Source organism: Leiobunum rupestre, chromosome 3 (assembly GCF_980474605.1).
Source record: "Leiobunum rupestre chromosome 3, qqLeiRupe1.1.hap1, whole genome shotgun sequence".
NCBI classification, from domain to species: Eukaryota; Metazoa; Arthropoda; class Arachnida; order Opiliones; family Sclerosomatidae; genus Leiobunum; species Leiobunum rupestre.
The window spans coordinates 20,154,529-20,181,800 of record NC_143386.1 but is presented as its reverse complement, the minus strand read 5'-3'; the positions used below and the strand labels follow the sequence as shown (position 1 = coordinate 20,181,800).

The following is a 27,272-nucleotide window of genomic DNA, read 5'->3' as shown; positions in this document are numbered from 1 at the left end:
TTTTACTCAATTGAGACTTCTTTAAGTTTTAAATAAATAAAGATGGTTAAATCCAAATTAGTTAAACATTTGAAATTTAAACCGCTTTTGTATTCACATCGCAATGAAAATTGTCTAAAAATTTAACGTTCTCCGAAAAATCGATGAGATCGTGGACCAACAATTCCTTATAAGGACGTAAAAGTCATATTTATCGACACGGTAAGCGTTACTTGGAATCAGAAACGTGACTGTTGTACGTTAAGCTGCTTAACGAATTACTAAATGACAGTTTCAGTATTGACTTTAAATCTGACACGTTTCATAAAGGTTATAATGTTCGCTTTTCCCGTACAAATACGGAAACATACCTAGTCCCTCTAAGGTTTTTGCCGTCCATTATTTAATTGATCGGTATCGAATTTCGTTAGTGGCGCCATCTAGTCGAAACGTAAATAGATGAATAGGGATAAAAGAGATAGTTTTAGACGTTGAGTCAAATTTCTGCTTGATTTAATTTTACAAAATTAGTTTTTTGATTTGAAAATTTCATGTCCACACTTCAATGTAATTATTAACATGAAAATTAACGTTCAAAATATTGAAACTATAGAAAAGTCGTAATTATTTAGTTTATGGAGCACGTGGCGTCATCTATCGTTAGGAAAGTGGATGTTTACGCAAAATCGTTGAATTTTTAAGGTCGGGCCACATAATCACGTGTTTGGTAATATAAAACGAATGCCGGCATTCGTTTTATATTACCAAACACGTGATTACCTGAAATTTGTCCCGAATTTTTCGAACGATTCTGTGCAGCCAATATTTCTGATAACTAACAAGGACAGTACCCGAGGTGTTTAACTCCGATTTGGTTCAAACTCGGGCGGCTAGTAAACCTTCGTGTTACTTTAAAGTGGCTTAAGGGAAAAGTTACAATGGGCTTTCGTTTTGCCAGCTAAAAATGATAATTTTCCCTTTTAATATAGCATGGGAATTTCGAGGATTTTAAGAATGAAAATATTAAAATTAAAATGGAATAAAATTACAATTTGTGGCTCTTCAATAGATGTCGCTAGTGTCGAAATAAAAAAAGCGTTACTTATAGGTACCCCTCGCGTTGAATGGATTGTTTGTAAATTGGTCAATAACATAAATTACAGCAATTACGTAACCATATTTCTACACAGGATATAAATTAGGTTAAAGTCAACTAAATAGTATAAGTTGTCTAACTATAATACCATATGTAACATAATTACTCATAAGTATGCCACTGTACCTTTATTCCATTCAAAAATCTTCACTAACGGTTTGTTTCACCACGAACCAGTAAAAAGGTGGACTACGTTAGATTTTAACCTTTTTATTCATCCTAGTAATTTTGGGAGTCACACTAGTAACATATTTATTTAAGCCAATGGAAAACCTCGAAATTGAGAAGGAATTTTTTGCGTCGGAATTTTAGTCAGCCCAATGTAGCTTTATTGAAATTTATCAACTCGCTCGGTTTGTGCGGATGAAGTTAAATTATGAGTAATTTAGAAATATAAAAGGTTGCGGAAAATGACCAATAAGTGATCGCTTTCCGAAAATGGAACAAGTCGTCGAAGTGGAATATTCCACCAGCGTTATTAAAACCCATATCAAGCCTAGAAGAGTTAGGCCTAGCCTCAAGAGAATCTGCAAAGACTCCAACCTTGTAAATGCGCCAGAAAAGCTCAACCTTAATTTCAACTATTTTTTGAAATAGAAGCAGGGGCAACTCGCCCCCGCTGCCCCCGTGGTTGGCACGCGCCTGAACGTGAGTCTCCGAGAATTTCATTAATTTGCAAATTAATTACATTAACAGAACTTGACACTATATTGTAGTTCATTTTAGCTCCTAAGCCTTGGTTGTTCAAACCGGTTTTTTACTAAAATAATCTCGCTGATTTCTAGAAACTGATCGTCTATTAAATAGAGATTCAGCAACAAATCTAGAGATGTCTAAATTTCGTCTTCTAAGACAGTAATTTACAGTAGCTTAAATCTCTAGTATATTTTGTTCGTGATGAATGGACTTACGAAACATGGGTTCCTTCCGCCTTCCGGGAAACCAGTACAAATTGAATTGTCGGCGACTCTCCTGATCATTTGTAACTGAGATCTGCACGAGTCCAATTCCACAACTGGAACCGTTACTTGACGAAGCTGGTTGTTGGTGCCTCGCTCTAAAAAGTTAATTATATATTTATTTAGATATAACAAGGTGGACGAGGCACAATACACTTTGAAATCCAATTTTCGAAAAACAAATTTTACTAAATATATTAAACTTAGGACAACATACTTTAAGTTTTAAGATGCCATCTCACACCCACACCCCTCTTCACACGTGTTTATACATAGGTGGTTTCTTTTCGCCTTTTCTCGGACTAAAAGTGTACTCTTTTTACCCTAAAACGTATTATTCCTGATGATAATTACTCCGCCTAGGAATCCATACTTCTACTTAGAATGCTCATCGCGGCAAACTTTCGTCTCGATGTGGTTGGCGGTTTTTTTGACGTCACTATGTTAACTTAACAAACAACAACGTGAGAGGGGAGCGCGCGCAAAGGGGATTTTTCTCTCGCCTATAGGCGAGGCCAAAGCCGTCAGAGTGATTTTACCATAGGCGATACGACAGGATAAGCATTCCAAGTAGAGGTATGGATTCCTGCTCCGCCAAATGAACTATTCGCTTGTTCCGGAGTATTAGGACTACTCTTTTTACTCCATCTGAAAAGGAGGTGTAAAGGAGAAAATCGGATTTTGTCGTCCGCTAGCCAGAATTCATCTGCTAAAAAGGCCACAGGCAGCCATTTTGGAAAAACTTTTTTACTCCGTCTTGAACTATTCGCTACCAGAGAATCGGAATAAAATGACGTCATAGCCTCACTTCTCCAAAATTCCAGAACAAGCGAAAAGAAATCAGCTAATATACATGTCATAAGAGAAACAGAAAATCAGTTAAAATGTTAGCGTTTAGAGAATAAGACGTGTCGCACTTATTTGATATTATGCTACTTATGATAGAACTAAACAGGAACTCCCCCTTACCCAATGTCTCGCCCCATCCGGTGGCGAACACTCTGGTGCCTGGCTTCAGATCCTCTGGGTCGAAATATTGGGGAAGACAGGCTGGCAAGATCGAACTCGTAAATTTCACGGGCGCGTTGAGTTTTATCAAAGCAAGGTCATTCTGAAACAGCAACAGGATAAAATATATTATTGTCCAAAGATTAGATATTTTAATGACATTTAATAGAGCCATGATTGAATCAATTAATTTTTATTAACTCTTACAAGAATCCCTTTAAAAAGGGATGGGCATTTTTGAGAATTTTGTGATAACTCTCACTCCATCTCATTCCCGTTTCCATAATTTTAAACTCAAAATCATCTCCTCTCACCCCCGTCAACTAACTTTTGAGCTCATCTCCTCTCATCGAATTTCGCTAATAGTTCTTTTTATAAAATAACCTTGGCCATCTTGTTGAAATGTTGCCTCCCCGCTTCAGCTGTGGATCCGTTTTCTCTCCCACTAAAGAGTTTATGAACTCATTCTTAGGCATTGCCTGAACTATTCCCGGGCAACATTTCAACAAGTTGGGCAAGCGTAAAGACATTTTATAAAATCAACTATTAAACTAATCTCGCGCACACTCCAACTAGTTTTGTTAAAATATCTGATCTCATCTGACGCTCTTTTCTCTTTATGGAAGTAATAAAGTATCTCCTTTTAAATTTTCGTTCATCTCAAGCTCCTCTCCATTGGAAGCTTAGAGCATCTCACCTCCTCTCAATTACTCTCACTGATCTCACGGTGAGAGGAGAGTGCCCATCACTGCTTTTAAAACAGTTCCATTTTTGAAAGTTCGCGAGTTTCAAATTGCAATTAAATATTAACATAAAACATATTTACAAAAGAATAATCGACTTTAAAAAGAGGACTTCGAGACTAATAATATTAGTAATAATAATCAGCTAGGCTAATACCCAAAGCCCCACCTTAGACCCATGTCATCGAGTGACGTTTAAGGCCTTTAATTCAGGTGGCCGTGTTACAATGCGTAGGCCATTTCTACCGAACGAATCGAACAGTTCACATTTGCCTAGGGGTAACACCGTTAAAGGTCAATTTTTAAATACCCTAAGTCTTACCAGATGGCGCCAACAGTTTGAAACCTGATTTTTAAATTATTTATAAAACACGAAAGTTTTTTACGTCGATTAATCCCTGAGTTGAATAATTTATACATCGTTTCAAATAGAGTTTAACTATTTTACTTATACATCGGTAAGTATTTATTCACTCTCAGCCAAAAGGTTTAAATCTATTACTAATAGAAAATTTAAAATAGAATCTTTAAGGATTTTGTTTTAAATATTTGGGCGCCATCTAGTATAAATAAAAACCTTTATAATGCACTCTAAGTGTTGAAGAGCCTTCTACTATTAATAAAAGTGCAATAAAATTGAACCCTTATGGGCTGGGGTGCTAAATATTTTTGAGCCATCTAGCGTAATTAAAAGCAATATAACCGAACCTTTGAAGGCTTCACTGTAAATGTTTTGGCGCCATCTAGGATAAAAAATTATTAAAATTGAATCGTTAGGGGCGTTGCTCTAAATGTTTTGGCGCCTTCTATCATAAAATAAAATATAAAAATCGAACCACTAAGGGCTTCATTATACATGTTTTGGTAACATTTAGTAAAAATAAAACCATTTGAATCGAACTTCTAGTGTTACAGCGCCATCTATTATTAAAGAAAACAATACAATTTAATCTCTTAGGGATTCGTGCAAAATTTTTGGAACCATCTAGGATAAATAAAATAATTAAAATAGAACTTTTAAGGGCTTCGCTTTAAATGGTTTGGCGCCATCTGGTGTAAATAAAAGTAATAATTTCGAACCGCTAAAGGCTTCGATCCATATGTTCGTTTCTCTGTAAACAATTTTTGAATCGATCTACAGCTTACCTCAGCAGTAAAACGGTTGTACTCGGGGTGGGTGAAGATGAGAGAAACGGATCGTAAGACGGCTTCGTCTTCCTTTTCGAACTGACTGTGAGCCCCCAATTTGATGCGCAAAACCTTCCAGAATGTACCTCTGCAAAATTAAAGGTACTTTAAAATATTATTTTGCTAAAACTTAAGGGACAAAAATATCCAACTCATGGTACTATTGGGTGCCTGCTCGTAGCGTCATAGGCATACGTCTTAACTAAGCTACGCCTTGAAACGGCTGCCATGACACGATCCTGCGATAATCACGTGACCCCCATGGGTGTCTTAATGTCATGGCTGACCTATACACGTTACCACGGCAACGAACACAAGCCACGCCCACGAGCAACCTATGAATCGCATACCCCGGCCTCTGAATGTCTCTTTGCAAAGGTCGTGTATGTATGAATTGCGGTAACATTTGACCGTATTTTTTATGTCGGAGGTTAAATATAAAATTAAGTTCACTTAATATAGCAATACTTTACGACGGTTTTTTGGCGCCTTTGTAATTTTTTTATCTTTTGAATATTTGGTATTTTACTATTGCCACAAAAAAAGAACCTTAAATATCCTTAATTTATTTCAAATTATCCTAAAATGGCACCCAAATATCATAAAAATTACCTCGAAATATTTTAAAAGTTCCCTCAAAATATCAAAAATATTTCTTCTAAAAAAATTACCTCGAAATGTTTTAAATATTCGTAAAAAATATTCTAAAAGTAGCATGAATTTGCAAATTAAGGGTTTTTGAGCACACTAAACATATTTCTTAATAAAAAGATAAAAAAAATTGAAAGCAAAATGTTCGTTCCGTAAATAGTTGTAGGAAAACCATTGCAAATTCAGAAGTACAAAGGTCTTTAATAACCTAGTACAACTAACATTCTAGAGGCGCCAAACAGATATGTATTCTGAGAATTACAAGAGCATGGCCCTAAAAATGGTTTAGTTGTGACTTCAATCAGAGTTGCCAACCACCGAAAAAATCCATTGTTAAAACCACTTTTTTTTATAAAAAAAATATTGAGAGATGAATTAGAAATAATGAAAAAACTAAAACTTAACCTTCACTTTTTGTCGTAAGTAATGAGAGCTAGATATAAGCAATTAGGGGATTTTAAAATTCATTTTGCGCGTGAAAATACGCCGCCATGTTAGGGTATAAAAGCAGGTTTATAAGTCTGCTATACCTCACAGTGTACTATCACGCGGAAAAACGTAATTTGAAATCTGTTAATTTTTAGCATTTTCGAAGTAATGAAGGCTAGATATAAGCAATTTGAGCATTTTTTTATTAATTAAACCACCGGTTACAACCAGTTTTAAACATACTCAGTGAGCAACCGTACGCAATGAAGAGTGTCACTTACGCCACGCAGTGTCCAGCGCTGAGTACCCATTGGCTGTTGATGAGGGTACCCCCGCAACTGTGTCCGCTGGGAAACATGTAATTTCCCTGGATGGAAATCTGCCACGGCCAACTGTGAGGGGTGGCTTCTTGGCCGCCCACGATTCTATCTCCGTCGCCAGTTTCCGGACGAACACTCGGTTTTCCGCACACATCTTTCGGTTCTAAGACTTCGCCTTCCACTGAAACAATAGTTAGGTTAAGACGGCACTTGAAAACGTGTACAGGAAATTATATAATTTGTAACCCGGCCACCTGTTTAAAGGCATTAAAAGTCGCTAGATGACTTGGGCATAAGGTGGTGCCAAGGGTATTAGCCTAGCTGATTATTATTAGTATTATTATTATTAATGCTACGTCTACTTTTCTTTAACTTTCCTGTACATGATTTCTGCCTATAACTACGCACGTGCGTTGAACGGAAGCACCACAGCGACACCACGATCTCTTTATGGAAAGGTGAAAGCGTGGGTCTCTCACTGACGTATAACGAATTGGTACCCGTTCATCAGACGCCTAGTCTTGTCCTGTTAGGGGAAGGCAGTGTGTATAAAGAGTAATATCACAGTGTCTCGTCGCGCCATCTAACGACCTTTAGTAGAACTAAAATAATTTTATAGCTCGTAAACAATGGTTTCAACTACGATGTGCTATTTATTAAATCTTAACATTTTAATATACAATCGAGTATAATAATGTGGAAACGCTCTTGCGTGTTTCAACCGCGTTCGTCAGAATACGATTTAAGGACACAATGAGATACCGGGCCTCTTTGATTGACTCTTCAGGGGACGAGCCTACTGGTAGACCGTGAGTTGGATAAGTAATAGCATAAATCTATAATATTGTTCCATAAGTTGGTCACTTTGGGGAATATTTTACTGAGAGCTAGTAACTGAGTGACGTCATCACAAGAAGAAAATCTCCCCCTAGCGAGGCGTTGTCAAAGGCTACGTGTGACGCGTTAGCGAGCGAACGCATAACGGCGACGAAGCCGGTAATGCAGTCTGTCTTGTGAATAGCTATCAGCAAAACTTTTACATGTTAAGAATACGAAGTGTCACACTTATGTAAGAATATTATACACTTATGGTAGTAGCGCTAGCAATCTTCCCAACATAGTCCTTAATAAATAAATGATTTTCCAAATATACAGGCTGTTTTTAAAAGGTTATGCAAAACGTTTAAGGGGTTGCAGGGGGTGACTTGAGAAGTATACCTGTTTTTCCCTAATTTCCTACGATGAGTTAAAAGAGCGCCAGAGAGCTTCAAAGTGTGGCATACTAGCCAATGGAAGTAGGCTGCAACAAGCGCCAAACCAAGTACAGCATGCACTTCAAATACTGCTTAAGTTACCTTTTTACGCTGGTTACCTTTTTACACTGGTTACCTTGATTTGTTTACAAGTCCTTTTTACCTATCACACAAACCCAAACCTTAATGTTCGTATTTCCCCGCTGCTTGGTTTTGTACTTGTGCATCCTACTACCAGGGGCTAGTAGGCCACACTTTGAAGCTCTCTGGCGCTCTTTTAACTCATCGTAGGAAAATAGGAAAAACCCAGGCCTACTTCTCAACCCACCCTCTACCACTCCTTAAATTTTTGGCATAACCTTTTGCAACACCTTGAATATTTTAAAATATTAGGATATTATAAAAAGTATTTAAAATGATAAAATAATTATATCTATAAAGTAAAATAATGTTTTGTAAAAGATTTCTTGAATGTATTTTTCGTAGCCTGAATCTGACAAACGAGTTGCTCGAAAAAGACCGTGAGTGCGATGACCTCTCCATTAACAGATCCTGCTGACACCGTACCTCAGATAGCGTGCTCCAATTACCTTTACATCCGGTTTCGTCAGAACCGTCGTAGCAATCTGGGACTCCGTCACACTTCTTAGCCTCGGGAATGCACTTGACGGGATATTCGCATTTCACTTCGCTCGAGCCACACGAATCTAATAATTCAAACATTTGTATATCAATGGACCATTCTATATATCCATAGCCAGGAATCCATACTTCTACTTGGAATGCTTATCATGGCAGATTGTCGTCTCGGTGTGGTTGACGGTTTTTTTGACGTCACTATGTTAACTTAACAAACAACAACGTGAGAGGGGAGCGCGCGCAGAGGGGATTTTTTATCTCGTAGACGGGGCCAAAGCCGTCAGAGTTATCTTACCATACACGATACGGCGGAGAAGCATTCCTAGTAGAGGTATGGATTCCTGCTTTAGCTTAAACGGCCAAAAAGTTCACAGAGACTGGATATGACAGTTGTTGAAATTTTTAAACTATTCTGAAATTAAAATGTTATTCCTTAAATTTGATTGTTTATCTTAAATTTAAATGTCATTCCTTAAATTTGATTGTTTCTCTTAATTTTTTCTAAGTTAATTTTATTATTGCACAAGACAAAGGGTTCAGTAACTGTATACACTTTGTATTTCCTGTATAATAAATTCATATTATTATTATTATAAATATTATTATTATTATATATTATTCTGGCAGCATGCTACGCTAATGTACCACGTGCTTCTCGCGTATTTCTCGGTCTTTTTAGCCTAGCTCTTTAGTCTTTCAATTTGTTCATTAAGTTATTCAAGTGTAATTTTTCTCCGTCTTTATTTTGGTGTGTGTGTCGGCCTTGTGCGGCGTTCGGTTCTCCGGCTTTGTTTTATTTTCAATTAGTTGTTCCGCCGGTCTCATGGTCTCATTAACGTGTTCCCTTGTCTGTTTCGGTTATTTGTGCGACGTGTCCGTCCGCTTGGAGGATCCATCATCGGTCTTCCGCTTAGCAGTGGCTCCGATTCCACCTATTATTAGTATTTTGTTGTTTACCATATCCATATCTCTTTTCCATCCACCTAATGGTTTTTGCCCCATTTATTCAATTGCTTTTTGCTTTTATTACTATTCCGTGTCCGGCTTTTTAATTTAGTTACGTCTATCACTTTCCTTCATCGGCCCAGCGTTATCTCTTTTTGTATATATATATATATATTGTTCATAGCCAAGTAGTTTGTTTGATTGTTATTCTATTGCTTTTTACCTTATTAATTGTAATTTCGCCAACAACTGTACATTTGTATAGTTTATTTATCAGCATTTCATCCAATTTCACGTCATGGATCGACTCTTTACGACATTGTCGTGCAGAACTATTCACATGGAATAACAATTTTTGTTTATCTTCTTTGGTGACGGTGAACTGCTAACTTTCAAAAGTCATATCTCCAGACGTGACTAAATTTACTATTTTTATTTTGCCGTGCAGATCTACTACTCCCCTATCTTAATTATCATTTACCATAGGAAGTGTATATACTGTTTGAATGTGTCTTTCCCCGGGGAGTTTATATCCGACTAGGATACTCTATCGTACCGCGCCCTAGTCTTCCTACATTCTCATGGCCCCATCGAAAGACGTTTGCCTTAAATGTAAAAATAATTTTTACGGCAGACCAAGCAGTGCCCCTTGCTTTCTTTGCAAAAAGCTAATACATCGTTTATGCGCTGCTCAATTTACCGACGAACAATTTGCTGCTTTATGGGACGGATCTAATCCCGCTTCCAGTTCATAATCCTGTCCATCTTGTAGTGCCAAGCAGAAGACGGCTAAGAAGAAATCTGGTCATTCGGACACATCTCTGGTATCCGATTCCTTGGCTGAGAATAGCGATTCGTCTCTGTCTTCGGTTATGAATTCTACTATCAACCCAGCCGGCCCCGTCTCGGGTGAATACTTGGATATTTTAAACGAATTTTTCCTGTTGGATAGTTTATCTCGTCATAAGCAATCAAGTATTGACTGTAACAACTCCAACATGAGCCTTCTCATGGACATGGTGAGAGAACTGCAGGGTACTGTCACCAAATTAGTCAACGAAAATGCAAAAATTAACTTGGAAATCGCTCAATTGCGATCTGATTTTATACTTGGTTTACCCACCGGGCTAAACCCTTCCGCTTTTGATCATCTATCACAAACGAATGTAAAGGTGTCCTTCGCAAGCTCAGTCGTTTCGGATAGCACTCTACCTCGAAATTTGAAACCATCTAAAAAACCAAGAGCTGTTACGCACCCTAAGGCTAACTCAGATGTGAAGAAACCCGAAAGGATTGGAATCCAGGTCACTAAATCCGAATCTAAATTGAAAGTGGTCACTCGCCACGCACACCCCATTAGGAAGGCTTTATTTGTCACACGACTCTCACCAGATTTACCTGCGCAAGAACTTCACGACGTACTCCTAGAAGAAACAAAACTGACAACCCTAATATGTGTTAAGCTGAAGACAAGATACGACAGCTACTCCTCTTTTCTTATCAATTCGGATGTCCATGAATTTGAGGAGTTGGGGGCTCCCAACAACTGGCCCGACCACTGTCTGATAATGGAATTTCATGGCAAACTTAACGATGATCAGAAATTTGATTATGTTCCCTCCACTACCGCCAATGACTAAACAACTCACCATTGCCTATCAAAATGTTCGGGGTCTTCGGAACAAATCTCATATATTTTTCTCTAATGTCAATTTATCTAATTTCGACGTCATCTGTATCACCGAAACGTGGCTACATATTCGGAATACTATCGCCGCGTGCAAACGTATCATGGGTGTAATTATTAAAATAAGCAAAAACATTAATTCCAGTAAACATTTTATACTGCTCTATGTAACTCTAATACGCTCCCAAGCCATGTACGGCTCCCTAGCGTGGGTGGCTGTGCATCTTATCTGATATCATCCATCGAACAACTTCAGCGCAGATTTGTCGACCATCTTTATTATCATTTCCTTCGCAAACAATGCAGATACAATTACACAAACATTCGGAAACAGAATGAATTATTATCTTTGTATAAATTATTGAACAATATCTATCAGTGCACTACCCTTATACCTCAAGTGAATCTCTGTGTGCCCCATTACAACATAAGATACACCAATACCTATAATTCTGGTAAGAGTGTCCTGAATCCCATAAACAGATGTCGAATAACAGCAAATAAGTTTTCTAGGGTTATTGATATATATAATTGCAAAATCAAAAGCATACGTGAGGCTCTTTCAATTTTTGTGTAATGTTTGTACAACGCCTTCTCATTATGTACACTCTGTTTAAAACGTCTTCGACAGGTGAAATTTTTGCTCTCTTTTTAATTCTGCTAGAAAACTATAATAGATAGATCGATGAAACCAATTGCAACTATTATTTATTTTCCAATATCTTTCGTTGTTTATCGGTTTCGTCTGCCAAAAATTAATAGTTTAGGCGGGTACCGTCAAAACTCATTTTTCACAACTTTTTAAATATTGGTTCTACGGCACTGACTCGTGCGTTTTTGAATTCACAATGGTTGATTCATATTTAGAAAGTGGAAAAATTTTCCCTCTACAACCAACGGTTGAGAAGTTATCGCGTTTACAAACTTTCGTCGAAACTAGGAAACACCTAAAATGCATCCAGCGATTATTAATAACGCAGCTTCGACAGCGATTCAACAACATTGAAAATATAATTATTTAAAGGCCGGTTTAAAAAATCGAAATTTCTAGGACAACTTGGCAAGTGGTTTTAAGAATATCCTTTTTTATACGCTAAAGCTTTTAAAAAGGTATATGCGTTATAAATTGTTTATAATAATTGTTAACACAATTTTAAACCAGCCTTTATTTAAATATATGTTGTTGGATCGCTGTCGAAGTTTTGCGTTATTATTAATCGCTTGATGCATTTTAGGTGTTTCCTAGTTTCGACGAAAGTTTGTAAACGCGATAACTTCTCAACCGTTGGTTATAGAGGGATAATATTTCCACTTTCTAAATATGAACTGACCATTGCGAATTCAATAACGCGCAAGTCAGTGCCATAGAACTAATATTAAAAAAGTTGTCAAAAATGAGTTTTGACGGTAACCGCCTAACCTATTAATTTTTGGCTGACGAAACCGATAAATAATGAAAGATATTGGAAAATAAATAATAGTTCCAATTGGTTTCATCGATCTATCTATTATAGTTTTCTAGCAGAATTAAGAAGAGGGCAAAAATTTCACCTGTCGAAGACTTTTTAAACAGAGTGTATTGTATATTTTTATTGCCTGCAATCACTCTTTCCATTCCTATCTGTAAATACCGTTGTATCTAATAACTAATCTCGTAGGCTGGGCCAAAGCCGTCAGTGTGATCTTACCATACGCGATACGCCAGGATAAGCATTCCAAGCAGTGGTATGGATTCCTGGTTAGCCTCATCTTAAAAAACTAGATAAGAAACAGCTATCAGCTACCGATTTTCAAACAATATTATGTTGCCTTATTAGTAAATATTAAAAACATTTATTCATTGAATAGGCCTTTCTTTAAAATAAGCTACGTTTGCTGAACTTAATTTTATGTAGCTCATTCGTCACGAACTACGTGCTTAAAAACAGGGTGAATCGAATTTACTCTTATTATATGTCCCGGGCTTTTCGTAGTAAAACGTCATCGATACGTCACCCGTGACGCAGCAGCAATATCAAAACAAGAAGGCCGTTAATGTTAATTTATAGAAAGGCTTATTTTTGTTTTATCTGGTTATTCAGATTGCTGCAAACTAGCTAACTGTTATCTGCAGATGGTGTAAAAATTGGTCTAATCTGATTTTCATACAGTTGAAAATATCTTGGTGTGATCAGATACAATAACAGAAAACCTAAGCACGTCTCGAAACAAAATCCATTGGTAGGTCACGCTAGCGGGTCTGGAAGGCAGACGTTATCAATAACTTGAAAACCTTCTTGCACTTACACTCTGTCTGTAAGGCAGACGTTCTAAATAACCTCAAAACCTTCTTGCACTTACACTCTGTCTGTAAGGCAGACGTTCTCTGATCTCAATAACCTCAATACCTTCTTGTGAAAACCTAAGCACTTCTCGAAACAAAAACTTTTGGCAGGTGATGCTAGCTTGCACTTACACTCTTCGCTGAGTCCTTGGACGGTGAGCTGGAACCCCTTTCCTTCGTAAGGAACTCTCGACGAGAAGAAAGTGATCGAGGGCGTCTTGTCTAATGGCAACGTCACGGTTTCCTTGGCTGTGCTGCCGCAGTATCGGAGGTAAGGCCCGATGGAGTCCTCATAGTTAATCTCCACGAAGGACTCTTCGCATCTTTGGTGTTCCGGCAGGTCAATGTCCGTTATGTTAATTTGAACAAACTGTTGGCAACCGAAACGAAAAATGTAGATAAAATGAGAAACAAAAATACGCTGATATACACTACATTTTCAAATGTTTGAAATTTCTATAGAAAATTGGTTACACTTTAATGTGACCTACATTTAAATATATTACCTAAACTTCTATAGTAAATTATCTAATTTTCCAAATAAAAATGACCTAAATTTCTACAGCAAATTATCAAACTTTCCAAATAAAAATGACCAAAATTTCTACAGCAAATTATCTAACTTTCCAAATAAAAATGACCTAAATTTCTACAGCAAATTATCTAACTTTCCAAATAAAAATGACCTAAATTTCTATAGGAAAACATAAAAATTTCAAAATAAAAATTACCTTAATTTATATAGGAAATTATCTAAATTTCAAAACAAAAATTACCTAAAGTTCAAAATAAAAATTACCTTAATTTATATAGGAAGTTATCTAAATTTCAAAACAAATATTACCGAAATTTCAAAATAAAAATGACCTAAATTTCAAAATAAAAATGACCTAAATTTCTACAGAAAAATTAAGAAAATGTTTATAGGAAAATTACGAAAAGGTTTAATGTTTATAGAAAAATTAAGAAAAGGTAAATATAAAAATTAAGAAAAGGTAAATATAAAAATTAAGAAAATGTCTATAGAAAAATTAAGAAAATGTTTATAGAAAACCTAAGTAAGATAAATGTTCAGATCAGTTCTGATCGGTTGCTTGGGATAATGAATCAGATCTTTCCTAACATTTCATACTAAACGTGTAAGTCAGATAAATGTTCAGATCAGTTCTGATCGGTTGCTTGGGATAATGAATCAGATCTTTCCTAACATTTCATACTAAACGTGTAAGTCAGATAAATGTTCAGATCAGTTCTGATCGGTTGCTTGGGATAATGAATCAGATACAATCTGAGGCCAGATTAGTGGCTGAGGAAAATAGTATGATCTGACAATATTCAGATATCTGAATAACCTGATCGATTGTATACCATTGGACCGAATTTCAATCGACCGAAAACCGCGTTTTGCGCCGTTTTCATTCAATATAATGTTAGGGATACATTTTTATATAAATATATAAAAGAAACAATACATACAACTACTAAACATTCGGTCAAATGGGAATTCGGTCGTATGGGAAAACTCATACAAGCGAATACCCATTCGGCCGAATCATATGATTTTAACGGATTTTAACATAACCTAACCTTACCTAAGCTCAACCAGAACTGTAGCCTATACTATGGCTTTAGTGTTGGTTTCCCTTATAAAACGTGCAATGTATTATAAGTATTGGCGCCACGCACTCGTGCTGGGGGCGCACGGCGGCACCCTAACCCCATTCTTGCTATCACGATGGGCCGTCTATAACATTGAGTTGGGAATATTAATCTAGAGGTCCAATCAAACCGTCGGATTTCAGTATTTCGTGAAACAAGTTTTTTAAAAATAAGAATACTGCCGTCTGCTTCCATCGGCGTCCCAAATGACGAGAAAACGTTATCATTCTACCCGTGGCGCCGTCTATTTCTCAATGGTTCAAAAATAATGGATGGCGCCACGGGTCATATGATAACGTTTTTTCGTCATTTTAGAGGAGACGGCATATTCGTAATTTTCAAAAACTTGTTTCGCGGGGAGCAGATTTGATTGGATCTCTAGATTAATATTCCCAACTCAATGGTCTATAACGCAAACTAGAGGACAGTACGGTCAGAGTTGGGCAAAACTCTGAGTGAATTTTGGCGAGTGGTATTACCCCACACTTTTCGCTCTCCAATCCCTAATAAAAAAATCTACTTGTAAGAGTGGAGTTTTCACTTTTTCGTCACTCGCCGAGTGGGCTCGCGCGAAAAGAGTGATGTTAGTCAAGGTCAGCTTTTTCACTCTTATCGATTTTCAAGGCTATTAAAAGAAGGCGGGAAATTTTAATTTATATTTTATTTAATGACTTTACTGGAGAGCGTGGTGCCATCTATAAGCGGCAAAGAAGGCTAAAATATACTTATGGGACCGAATTCAAATTTCCCGCCTTAAATTTCAATTTTCCGGCCAAGAATACGAGTGAAATTGGTGACAAATCTCACTCTTTCGGGAAGAGTGCACTCGGCGAGTGACGAAAAGCGAGAGCGAGAAAGAGGGAAGATTTTTAATTAGTTCCACTCGCACTCTTAAGTGAGAGTGAATCTCTAAATATCACTAGCGATTTGGCCCGTGTCTGAGTACGGTACCTAGCCAAACACAGCTAGTATTGTCCAATCCGATATTAATCCAACCTACCAAATCAGATATGACTTAATTCGGTTGTATGGGACCCCGCCCACTTTCGTGCTATTTTTATAAATATATTGATTGAATAGGAATTCGGTTGTGTGGGATATAACCTGATCAGTTGATCGATGCAAACACTAACCATGAAGCAACGAAGTAAAATATGTTACCTCACATAAACATAGTGAAATAACGAAACCGTCATGGGGTTTATCTCATATTATGCAACTGGAAAATAAGTTGAGCCAGATGTAGAGATTAGCTCATATTCCCACAATGTTTACCTTCTCGTTGTCGGAAGCTGGCTGCAGATTCCAAACGCACACTTGTCCGGCGGAGAAGCTCCCCTGCTCGAAGCCTGGACTGCGCAGCGTCACCACATTGGTGCCCACCGCGACCTCTCGGTGACTCAGATCTCCGCATTCTTCGTCGTCGTCGTACGGGGCCGACCGGCAAATGCCTGCAACGACCAATTCCATCAGTTCATTTGTTAAAGGGATTATAAAAGGAGTACAGTGTTTCTAGGACTTTGAATGACCAGTATCCTGGAATGGAAAACTGTATTCCCCCCAATACGCGCTCGCCGTCGTACCTACGGTAACGAAGCTCGAGCTAAAACTTTAACCTAAGCCTATAGCGCCATCTTACGGCAGGCAGTGTTACTAGATTTACGTATGCGCGTGTACATATATTATCGTCTGCTAGACGTTTGAAATAAGAAGTAGTAACGGGTTTTTCTTTAGTTTAGTATTGGAAACTGATTTTAATTAGTGGAGGAAGCTGAATGTTTGGTTTAAGTAGCAAAATATTGTATTATCTAATTAAACAATACATTTACCAATATTTGTCTCTTTTTTACTTTTGTAAAAAACAGTATAGTTGTGTTTTTGGAAAACTTAATTGAACGCTTTTCCTTGTTTCATTGTAAAACCTATAAAAATACGTGGCGTGCCAAAAACTAGCAGACGAAAATATTTTGAAACTATGTCTATATTGTATTCAGTTCAATGGTCTAACGTTGCCTAGCCTACCTACCGAGTCTACCCCATAATTTCCATCCTCCTAGAGTGGTTGAAAGAGCTATGTTAAGGGACGATGAGTTCGTAGCGTCAGTTTCATCACTGGTTTTCAACGCTCTTACATTGTTAGTATAGGTGGTTTCTTTTCGCCTGTTCTCGGACTAAAAGTGTACTCTTTTTACCGTAAAACGTTTTATTCGCTTGTTCTGGGGATGAGTATTGCTGCGCCCCATACTATTCGTTTGTTCCAGAGTATTAGGGCTACTCTTTTTTCTCCTTCTGAAAAGGAGGTGTAAAGGAGTAAATCGGATTTGGTCATCTGCTAGCCAGAATGTATCTGCTAAAAGGGCCCCAGACAGCCATTTTGGAACGAGGGGCTAACCAGTAAGAATTTGCCTGTACACCGATTACGTAATCATTAATGAGTACAGATGAGTACACATGATTACGCATTGAGTACAGAATGATTACGATGAGTACACAAGGAACCAAAAACTTTAAAATTGTTACAGATGAGTAATTGAGTACGGGAGAATTCCAATGAACACGCGTGATTACAGATGATTACGCTCTATTACAAATGATTACAGATGAGTACGCGTGATTTCGTAATGATTACGGGTGATTACAGATGAGCACGAAAATTACAAATGATTACGGGATTACGAATGAGTACAAAAGATTACAGAAGATTACGTAATCATTACAGTTAGGGTGTACACCGATTTCGGGAAGTGGTCAGCCCCTCGATTTGGAAAAATGTTTTTACTCCGAGCCAAATTATACGCCACCGCACAATCCGAGTGAAATGGCGTTATAGTGTTACTCTTCTTACCCTACTCCGAAATCCCGGAACAAGCGAAAAGAAACAACCTATTGACGCCACTACTTTTAGGGTTTAGAGTCTGTCTATTCCTGACGCTCAATTTAAACGCGAGCGTGTTTCCCGTGGCCGTTCCTCTTAGCTCAGCGAGCAAGATTATTAGTTCGACAAAGATTGTGTTAATGATACACCGCCTAGTAAAGTTGGGGGAAACCTCCTGTCGTAGTATACCGGGGTGCATATTGTGTGAGTGTAAGATGAGGATTTCAAATGACGTCACTGTAACTAAAATTAGTTAACTTTTCTCTTTTATTTTGATTAAAGTTATTACCCCCAATTTTCAATACCCTCGTTTACTCCCTTCAATTATAAGACCGCGCAACTTACTGTAGGAGCAACAAACACAGCACCCCATACAAGGAGATTAGAGAACGCAACCTGTCAAGAGTCACGCATTTCCTTGTGTACATTTTCATTGGTTAGACGCTTTAGCACCTGCTGCCGCCGGAAGGGGAAAATTAGGAAATTGTCTTCCCACCTGCCCGTAAAATGTTCAGGGTCAAGGCTCGTCCAATGAAAATTGTACGGAACACTGCCTTAGCGTGTTTAAAGGCTAGCTGCGTTCTCCTTGTGTTTGTTGCTCCTAGGTGCAACTGAAGAAAGAAATCCGAATAAGGAAAAGAACAGTCATAACACACGGCTATGTGTTGTGGAGGAGCAATTCCATCACATTTTTAACTGGGATATTGCTAAGAGAAATGTATTGAGTATTAGAAAGCTGTAAACTAAAATTACGCGTTCACTAGAATTTACTCTTAAAAACAATTAATGAAATTAATAGTAATTTTAAAAAATATGAAATGAAATATTAAATTGTATAACTGGAATCCTTAAATGTAAAGCAATTGCATTGCCTCCTAAAATAACCGATCCATTCGCTTGTTTCCCTCGCCATATTAGACTGGTTCACTTTTCTCTAAAGTGGTCATTTTAACAAGTCTAGCGGCATTTTGGGTAACATTTGGCCAAATGAGTTTTTTTTACTAATTCGGACCTCCTGAACACGAATTTCGATGTTGGCACTCCCGATTTTGGACCGGAAGCTCAGAATTCAAGATGGCGGACGTTTTCTTACAAGTACGATATTTTCACTCCCGAGGCCGTTTTCTTTGCCGTTTTCAAGGTTGTTTTTGTCGTAGAATGCAAAAATAATTGTTATAGACTGTTAAAGCAATTATTTGACCGTTTTATATTATAATTTTCCATAAAATAAATAGATAATCGTGGAAAAATTACATTATATTGTGTACTGGGCTACTTATTTCGGCGATAAGATTTAATAAGATTTGAATACAGGGCGAAGGCGCGGAAATCGAATTCCTTTTGATAAAAAAAAGCTTTTTTCGCGTGCCTACACAATATTTTTGTTCAAACTATGTTGAAATAAGTAAATGTGACAAATTTAAAATTATATTCAAAAAATTTACTAAATTAAATAAACTAATTAAACGAGAATGCGTTTCTCGACGGGAAAGGGAAAAAGGGAGGAATATATAGGAGACGCGTTATTGATCTGAAGACGACATTTTCTAACTCATTATTGATATAAAAGCACCATTTTTAAAAGCGTTATTTGAAAGACGAATTTCCGAACGTATCTGTAACTATTAATATAAAAAGTATGAATTGTATACCATGCCTTCTTGATGTGTACCATATTGTACCTCTTATACAAGCAATAGAAAAGAGTTAACGTTCCACGTGTTCCCAATTGAAGAAAATCTTCGGATATTATGGTTCAAAAACATTAACCAATAAGATTTTAAGATACATTTTTCTAAAACGTGAAAATATTTTCCGATTTTTCAAAAATTTTTAATATAAAGCATTCTTATGTTAAAAATAATACCCTATAAATTAAAACTCTATATCTTGTAGTTTTTGAGAAAAATGCCCAGTCTGATCAATTCCGGACACCTTGTGGACTTTTCTACCTTTCTGCGTTTTTGAGCAGTTTTTGCATCATAGTCCATAGGTGGTTCTTATTAAAGGGACACACCGGTGTTTGAAAAATTCGGCCCAAAATTAGCACGTGGTAGCAGATACGACCATTCCTTTTCTGGTCAAATTCAAACGCCGGTGTGGCCCTTAATCTTTATCTTCTCGTATATTTTATTATCCAAGACTATTCTCCTATTTGGCTTTACGTTGCTAAGCAACCAGTTTTGAAATTTTAATGATTAGGGTTAGTTTTTCTTTTCAGTTTAGTTAGTCACATGCCAGATAACGTGCACGGTACTGATGAGCCCCAAATATGGCGAAAGCGGTTCACCTTTGGGGAAATTCTGTCGGTTATAATTTTTCTAAATTGGTTTTTGACTCGAAGATCTATTTGACCCGATTTTCGCGTTTTTATATTTTTTTCGAAGACCTATTGGTACGAGCAGAAATCCATACCTCTACTTGGAATGCTTATCGCGGCAGATTTTCGTCTCGATGTGGCTGACGGTTTTTTTGACGTCACTATGTTAACTTAACGCACGCAAAGGGAATTTTTGGTCTCGTAGGCGGGGCCAAAGCCGTCAAAGTGATCTTACCATACGCTATACGGTAGGATAAGTATTACAAGTAGAGGTATGGATTCCTGGTACGAGTTATTCATTTTGAAATGACTTTAAATTTGTTGATGATTTCGCTTTTTTGCTTCTCTTTTTATTTAGGACTTTTCTACCTTTTCGCGTATTTACTAAAGTTTACCCAAAATTACACGAATTTATCGAATTTTAAAATAATTTCAACAATTTATACAATTTTAACTAAATTTACAGAAAATTATAAAGTTTTGACAAATCTTTAACAATTTTATAAAAATTTTATGAATTTATATAACTTTCGCAAAAATTTACCAAAATTTACAATATTTGGTCTATATTTTCTTTAATTCTACGCAAATTTAGACATAGAATAAATTTACCATGGCTATTTTAGATATTTCAAGTAAATTTGCCCTATTATATCCCGAATGTAGGCAATTCACATACATTTTGTCAATTTCTTAAAATTTCGCTAATTTTTCAAAATGTACTTGCATTTACCCATTTTACATACACTTGCCCAGTTTAATTATATATTCCCCAATTTAACCACTTTTTTAATAAAAAAATAGCATTAGAAAATTTTAAATATTTCATAGGGGGGACCCTTAGAATCTTCGATTTTCCTATGTCAATTAACATCTAGGGGCAACAAACACAGCACCCCACACAAGGAGAATGCAACCCGTCAAAAGTCGTTCATTTTCTTGTGTACATTTTTCATTGGTTAGACGCTTTAGCGCCTGCTGCCGTTGGAAGGGGAAATTCGGAAATTGTCTTCCCCCTCTCCGTTAAGTGTGCAGCATAAAGGTTCGTCCAATGAAATTTGTACACAACACCGCGTTAGCGTGTTTAAAGGCTAACTGCGTTCTCCTTGTGTTTGTTGGTTCTGGATTAACATATTATGTTCACCATCATGGACGCCATCTTGAATTTTATGTTTCGGGCCAGGGCTAACAAATTGCTTGAACAGTCTATAACAATAATTTTCGCATTCTATGACGTAAATAACCCTGAAGACGGCATTTACGGAATAACTTTCGCCATATTTGGCGCCATCTTGAATTCTGAGCTTCCGGTCCAAAATTGGGAGTGCCAACATCGAAATTCGTGTTCAGGAGGTCCGAATTAGTAAAAAAAAACTCATTTGGCCAAATGTTACCCAAAATGCCGCTAGAATCCTATTTTGACGAAAAGTGAACCAGTCTATATAGCTTGAAGGGTTGATGGCTTAGAAAATCTAGAGCTCTTAAAAGCATCGTTTGAAGATTTCCAGCCATTCTCAAAGTCGTCGAAAATAGTTTTCGCAAATTTCGATTTCTTTGAGACCTGGGGCGGCAAGGGCGTATCTAGGATTTTATTTCAGGGGGGGTTTTGAGGGAAACATTTCAAGGAAGAGGTGTGCTGACGGAGGTTTCACTGATTTGTATTAGACATCCCCCCAGTCATAAGCAGGGGGTTTAAACCCCCAAAACCCCCCATAAATACGCCCTTATGGGGCGCCGTTGGGATAGGTGAGACATATTCCAGAAAATTTGTGAAATTTCGTTTTTTAGTCAATATATAGGAAGGCCCTCAAATGAGAAAAATCATCTGCAAAATTGTTTTTAATTTGAAATAAATAATCGTTAAGAATTGGGGAAGGATTTTGTTCACGAAAGACACCGAGACCCACAATCCTTACCAATTCCCAAGGACCGCAATTTTTATCGAATGTTTCAGTTCGGTGGATAGGTCTCCAAAGTTAGCTCTTCCAAAGTGCAATATTGAGAGGGGTAGCTCACAGTCACAAGTTCCCATTGACCACCCCGCAAGTCAAAAGCTTGAGCTAAACAAACCACGTTTTAGTCTTAAAAATTAATTTACAATTTAATTATCGTAGTATAATCCATAGGGCTGTGCTAGTAGTGGTTTTATGCAATCGAGTCGGGTATTAATACATTTTTCATCGGGTAGTCGAGTCGGGTAGTCTTTTGATCGAGTCGAGTTGTTGAGTATTCGATTATTTCCAAATTTTCCTTGTTCGAGTCGTCGAGTAGTAAGAAAAACCAGTTCAGGTACTTACGAGTTCTTTTCGGGTAGTCGCGTAATTAAGAAAAACTTAAAATAGCCTACTAGTTACTACTTAAATGGATGTTAGATAAAAACTAAGGAGCTAAAAAAGATAAAAATAATTAACAAAACGTTAAACTAAAGAACATTACTCACGCACTCACGGCAGAGATAATTCCGATCTCTCTCAAAACCAAAACTAAAAACTTCTGTACGAATCCAGCCAGCTCAAGGCGGCTCAAGGTCACTGAGAGGGATGTTCGTTAATTTCGTTTGGATTGATTTCCCCCGTTTTTCTACCCGGGCGACTTGCTATGATAAAGAGATTATTGTCGAGTACCCGACGAGTGGTCGATTACCCGATTATTGACGAATACCCGACGAGTGGTCAATTACCCGATTATTGTCGAGTACCCGACGATTGGTCGATTACCCGATTATTGTCGAGTACCCGACGAGTGGTCGATTACCCGATTATTGACGAATACCCGACGAGTGGTCAATTACCCGATTATTGTCGAGTACCCGACGATTGGTCGATTACCCGATTATTGTTGAGTACCCGAGGAGTGGTCGATTACCCGATTATTGTCGAGTACCCGACGAGTGGTCGATTACCCGATTAATGTCGAATACCCGATTATTGTTGAATACCCGACGAGTGGTCGATTACCCGAATATTGTCGTGTACCCGACGAGTGGTTGATTACCCGATTATTGTCGAGTACCCGACGAGTGGTCAATTACCCGACGAGTGGTCGATAACCCGACGAGTGGTCGATTACCCGATTATTGTCGAGTACCCGACGAGTGGTCGATTACCCGATTATTGTCGAGTACCCGACGAGTGGTCAATTACCCGATTATTGTCGAGTACCCGACGAGTGGTCGATTACCCGATTATTGACGAATACCCGACGAGTGGTCAATTACCCGATTATTGTCGAGTACCCGACGAGTGGTCGATTACCCGATTATTGACGAATACCCGACGAGTGGTCAATTACCCGATTATTGTCGAGTACCCGACGAGTGGTCGATTACCCGAGGAGTGGTCGATTACCCGAGGAGTGGTCGATTACCCGATTATTGACGAATACCCGATTATTGTCGAGTACCCGACGAGTGGTCGATTACCCGAATATTGTCGAGTACCCGACGAGTGGTCGATTACCCGATTATTGAAGAATACCCGACGAGTGGTCAATTACCCGATTATTGTCGAGTACCCGACGAGTGGTCGATTACCCGATTATTGTCGTGTACCCGACGAGTGGTTGATTACCCGATTATTGTCGAGTGCCCGACGAGTGGTCAATTACCCGACGAGTGGTCGATAACCCGACGAGTGGTCGATTACCCGATTATTGTCGAGTACCCGACGAGTGGTCGATTACCCGATTATTTTCGAGTACCCGACGAGTGGTCGATTACCCGATTATTGTCGAGTACCCGACGAGTGGTCGATTACCCGATTATTGACGAATACACGACGAGTGGTCAATTACCCGATTATTGTCGAGTACCCGACGAGTGGTCGATTACCCGATTATTGTCGAGTACCCGAGGAGTGGTCGATTACCCGATTATTGACGAATACCCGATTATTGACGAATACCCGACGAGTGGTCGATTACCCGATTATTGTCGAGTACCCGACGAGTGGTCGATTACCCGATTATTGTCGAGTACCCGACGAGTGGTCGATTACCCGATTATTGACGAATACCCAACGAGTGGTCGATTACCCGATTATTGTCGAGTACCCGACGAGTGGTCGATTACCCGATTATTGTCGAGTACCCGACGAGTGGTCGATTACCCGATTATTGTCGAGTACCCGAGGAGTGGTCGATTACCCGATTATTGTCGAGTACCCGACGAGTGGTCGATTACCCGATTAATGTCAAATACCCGACGAGTGGTCGATTACCCGATTATTGTCGTGTACCCGACGAGTGGTTGATTACCCGATTATTGTCGAGTACCCGACGAGTGGTCAATTACCCGACGAGTGGTCGATAACCCGACGAGTGGTCGATTACCCGATTATTGTCGAGTACCCGACGAGTGGTCGATTACCCGATTATTGTCGAGTACCCGACGAGTGGTCGATTACTGATTATTGTCGAGTACCCGAAGAGTGGTCGATTACCGATTATTGTAATACCAAGAATGTTTATAGTTAAGGAGAATAACTATGGTGAATCTCACACTTAACTTTAAGATATTTATATAGATATGCTAAAAATACTTATATAATACCTTTCTAGAATAGGTGAATATTCTAAAAGGTATTTGTACTTTAGAATGAGGTAGTAATCCCCTACAAATATTTTCTTAGAATAGCCTTAAAAATTATCAAAAGATATTTCTTGATTGTTTCTTTATTATTATTATTATTATTAAAACAGCCATATAATACCTTTTTTTAGAAAAGGCCATCTTTCTAAAACTATTTGTTTTCGACTTATTTTGAAATCACCGAATGCGGTAAGACCACTATTGCTAATCGTGGTTTTTATAAAATGTGAAATATGTTATGTGCAAACGAAACCAAGAGTTGTTTTTAACGAGGAGCAGGTCGCTATCATGTTTACTAGGCCTACCTCACAAAATTAAATCACAATTAAGTGGAATAAATTACGATTAAATGATTAATTAACGATAAAATGATTGTATCGTGATTTAAGTGAATAAACTGCGATTTAAGTGAATAAATCGCGTTTTAAGTGAATAAATCGTGATGTAAGTGAGTAAATCATGATTTAAGTGATTAAATCGTGATTTAAGTGAATACATCGTGATTTAAGTGAATACATCGTGATTTAAGTGAATACATCGTGATTTAAGTGAATACATCGTGATTAAAGTGAATAAACCGCGTTTTAAGTGAATAAATCGTGATTTAAGTCAGTAAATCGTTATTTAAGTGAATACATCGTGATTTAAATTAATAAATCGTGATTTAAATTAATAAATCGTGATTTAAATTAATAAATCGTGATTTAAATTAATAAATCGTGATTTAAATTAATAAATCGTGATTTAAATTAATAAATCGTGATTTAAATTAATAAATCGTGATTTAAATTAATAAATCGTGATTTAAATGAAACATTGTGACTTAAATTATTAGATACTGATTAAATTCTTAATACTTTAATCATGATTATTAGGTCACCTTAAAGCGTCAATTTTAATTCGAAAATATGTTATTTTCAGAATAATTTAAATTGGTTAAGAATTCGACTACTATTAAAACTAAGATTTTTCTTTAGAAATTTCAATAAATTTCTGAAGATCCTAAACGATTGTTTAAAATTTCTGTGAAAAAGTTTTATAAAAGCTAGTTATACCAAACCAAACAGGGGTATAAAATTATTTATTTCGAGGTTTCCAGCATTTGATTTAATCTAAATTAATTAAGAATGCTCAAATAGCTATTTGCTTTAGAATACGTATACTTTTTAGAACATCTTAATATCTGTACTTACCTATAAACCGTTTAGAAGGATTTTATCTAACAGTTTTTTATCTATAGAATACTGTTAAAAATACAGAGTTCTATAAATAATCTATATAACTTTATATGATTCTCTAGAATTCCATAAAAAAACCTTTAGAAAAAGCCTTTCTTAAGGATTTCTATAAATAATCTCTAGAATTTAACAGGATTCTCTAGAATTCCAAAGAAAAACCTTTCGAGAAATACATTCTTAAGGATTTTTATAAATAATCTATAAACATTTACAGGATTCTTTAGAGTTTTTTAGAAAGATATTCTTAAAGATTTTAATAGAACAGCGGGTGACTAAGATTCTCAAGGTCAAGATTGCAATTTTTATACTCGTTAGTTTTAAAGATAAGCATTTTGAAGGTCGAGATCACAATTTTGAAGGCTAAAGCCGATAGAACTCCATAAATTTTCTATGGAGTTTTAAGCGATTCTTACGAAATTTTTAGAATAACCTTTAGACCAAGAAATTCTTAAGAGTATCTATAAAAACAATTTAAAAACCAACCATTTTATAAGATTTGAGTCTGATTAATTTTTTGAAGATTGAGATGGCCATTTATTATAGATTGGCTATTTTGGAACCCCTGTTATAGAATTATAGATATTAATTTATTCTATAGAATATTTAATAGCAAACAACGAATCCGTAATATTTGATGTCGTTGTTACACAAATTTAAAATTTTAACTTAACCTAGGAGCAACAAACACAGCACCCCACACAAGGAGAACGCAATTAATTTTTGGAAGATTGAGATGGCCATTTATTATAGATTGGCTATTTTGGAACCCCTGCTATAGAATTATAGATATTAATTTATTCTATAGAATATTTAATAGCAAACAACGAATTATTTTGGATTTCTATGAATTGATTCTGTATGGGATAGTTACCCGAAATAAAGACAAAATATATTTCAATGAAATATTTACCAGAGCAAATGAGAAGACCCAAAATTTGAATCAGAAGAACTCTCTGCATGTTCGTCTCCACGTGGACAATTCTCCAATGACTTCGGCGCTGTTAAGCAAGTTCAAACTGAGAGCGTCCACCTGCGATTTCTCGAGGGAATTTCAGAAGATATCTGTCGCTTATCTAAGAATGACAATTTGGTTTTACGGCTCATTTAAGGATGTTTTGAAGCACTTCCTACTATCGCAGCTGCACAGGTTATGTCCGATTTCCATCATGTATGAGCTATCACCACCGAAAATGAGTAAGAGATACGCGTTTTGACACAAATTTTTCCCGTACACTCACCCCGGAATTCAATGAAATACCCTTCAAAACTCAAACAATGCTTTCTTGAATTCTCTAAATTTTAATTTAACTAA

At 37.1% G+C, this 27,272-nt stretch overlaps 1 protein-coding gene across 1 annotated transcript in view; it reads right to left on the bottom strand.

Annotated features, from left to right (window-relative positions):
- Positions 1-26,977, bottom strand: part of LOC149949775 (chymotrypsin B-like) — a 52,854-nt gene extending 25,877 nt beyond the window's left edge. The window contains exons 1-8 of the mRNA XM_090167906.1: positions 26,871-26,977; positions 16,215-16,390; positions 13,413-13,650; positions 8,277-8,393; positions 6,395-6,614; positions 4,992-5,121; positions 3,064-3,205; positions 2,047-2,192 (exon numbers count right to left, since the gene is read on the bottom strand). Of these exons, the coding sequence (XP_090024032.1) occupies positions 2,047-2,192; positions 3,064-3,205; positions 4,992-5,121; positions 6,395-6,614; positions 8,277-8,393; positions 13,413-13,650; positions 16,215-16,390; positions 26,871-26,919 (1,218 nt within the window). The 5' untranslated portion in view covers positions 26,920-26,977. The remainder of the gene's footprint in view (positions 1-2,046; positions 2,193-3,063; positions 3,206-4,991; positions 5,122-6,394; positions 6,615-8,276; positions 8,394-13,412; positions 13,651-16,214; positions 16,391-26,870) is intronic.
- Positions 26,978-27,272: the final 295 nt, after the last annotated feature.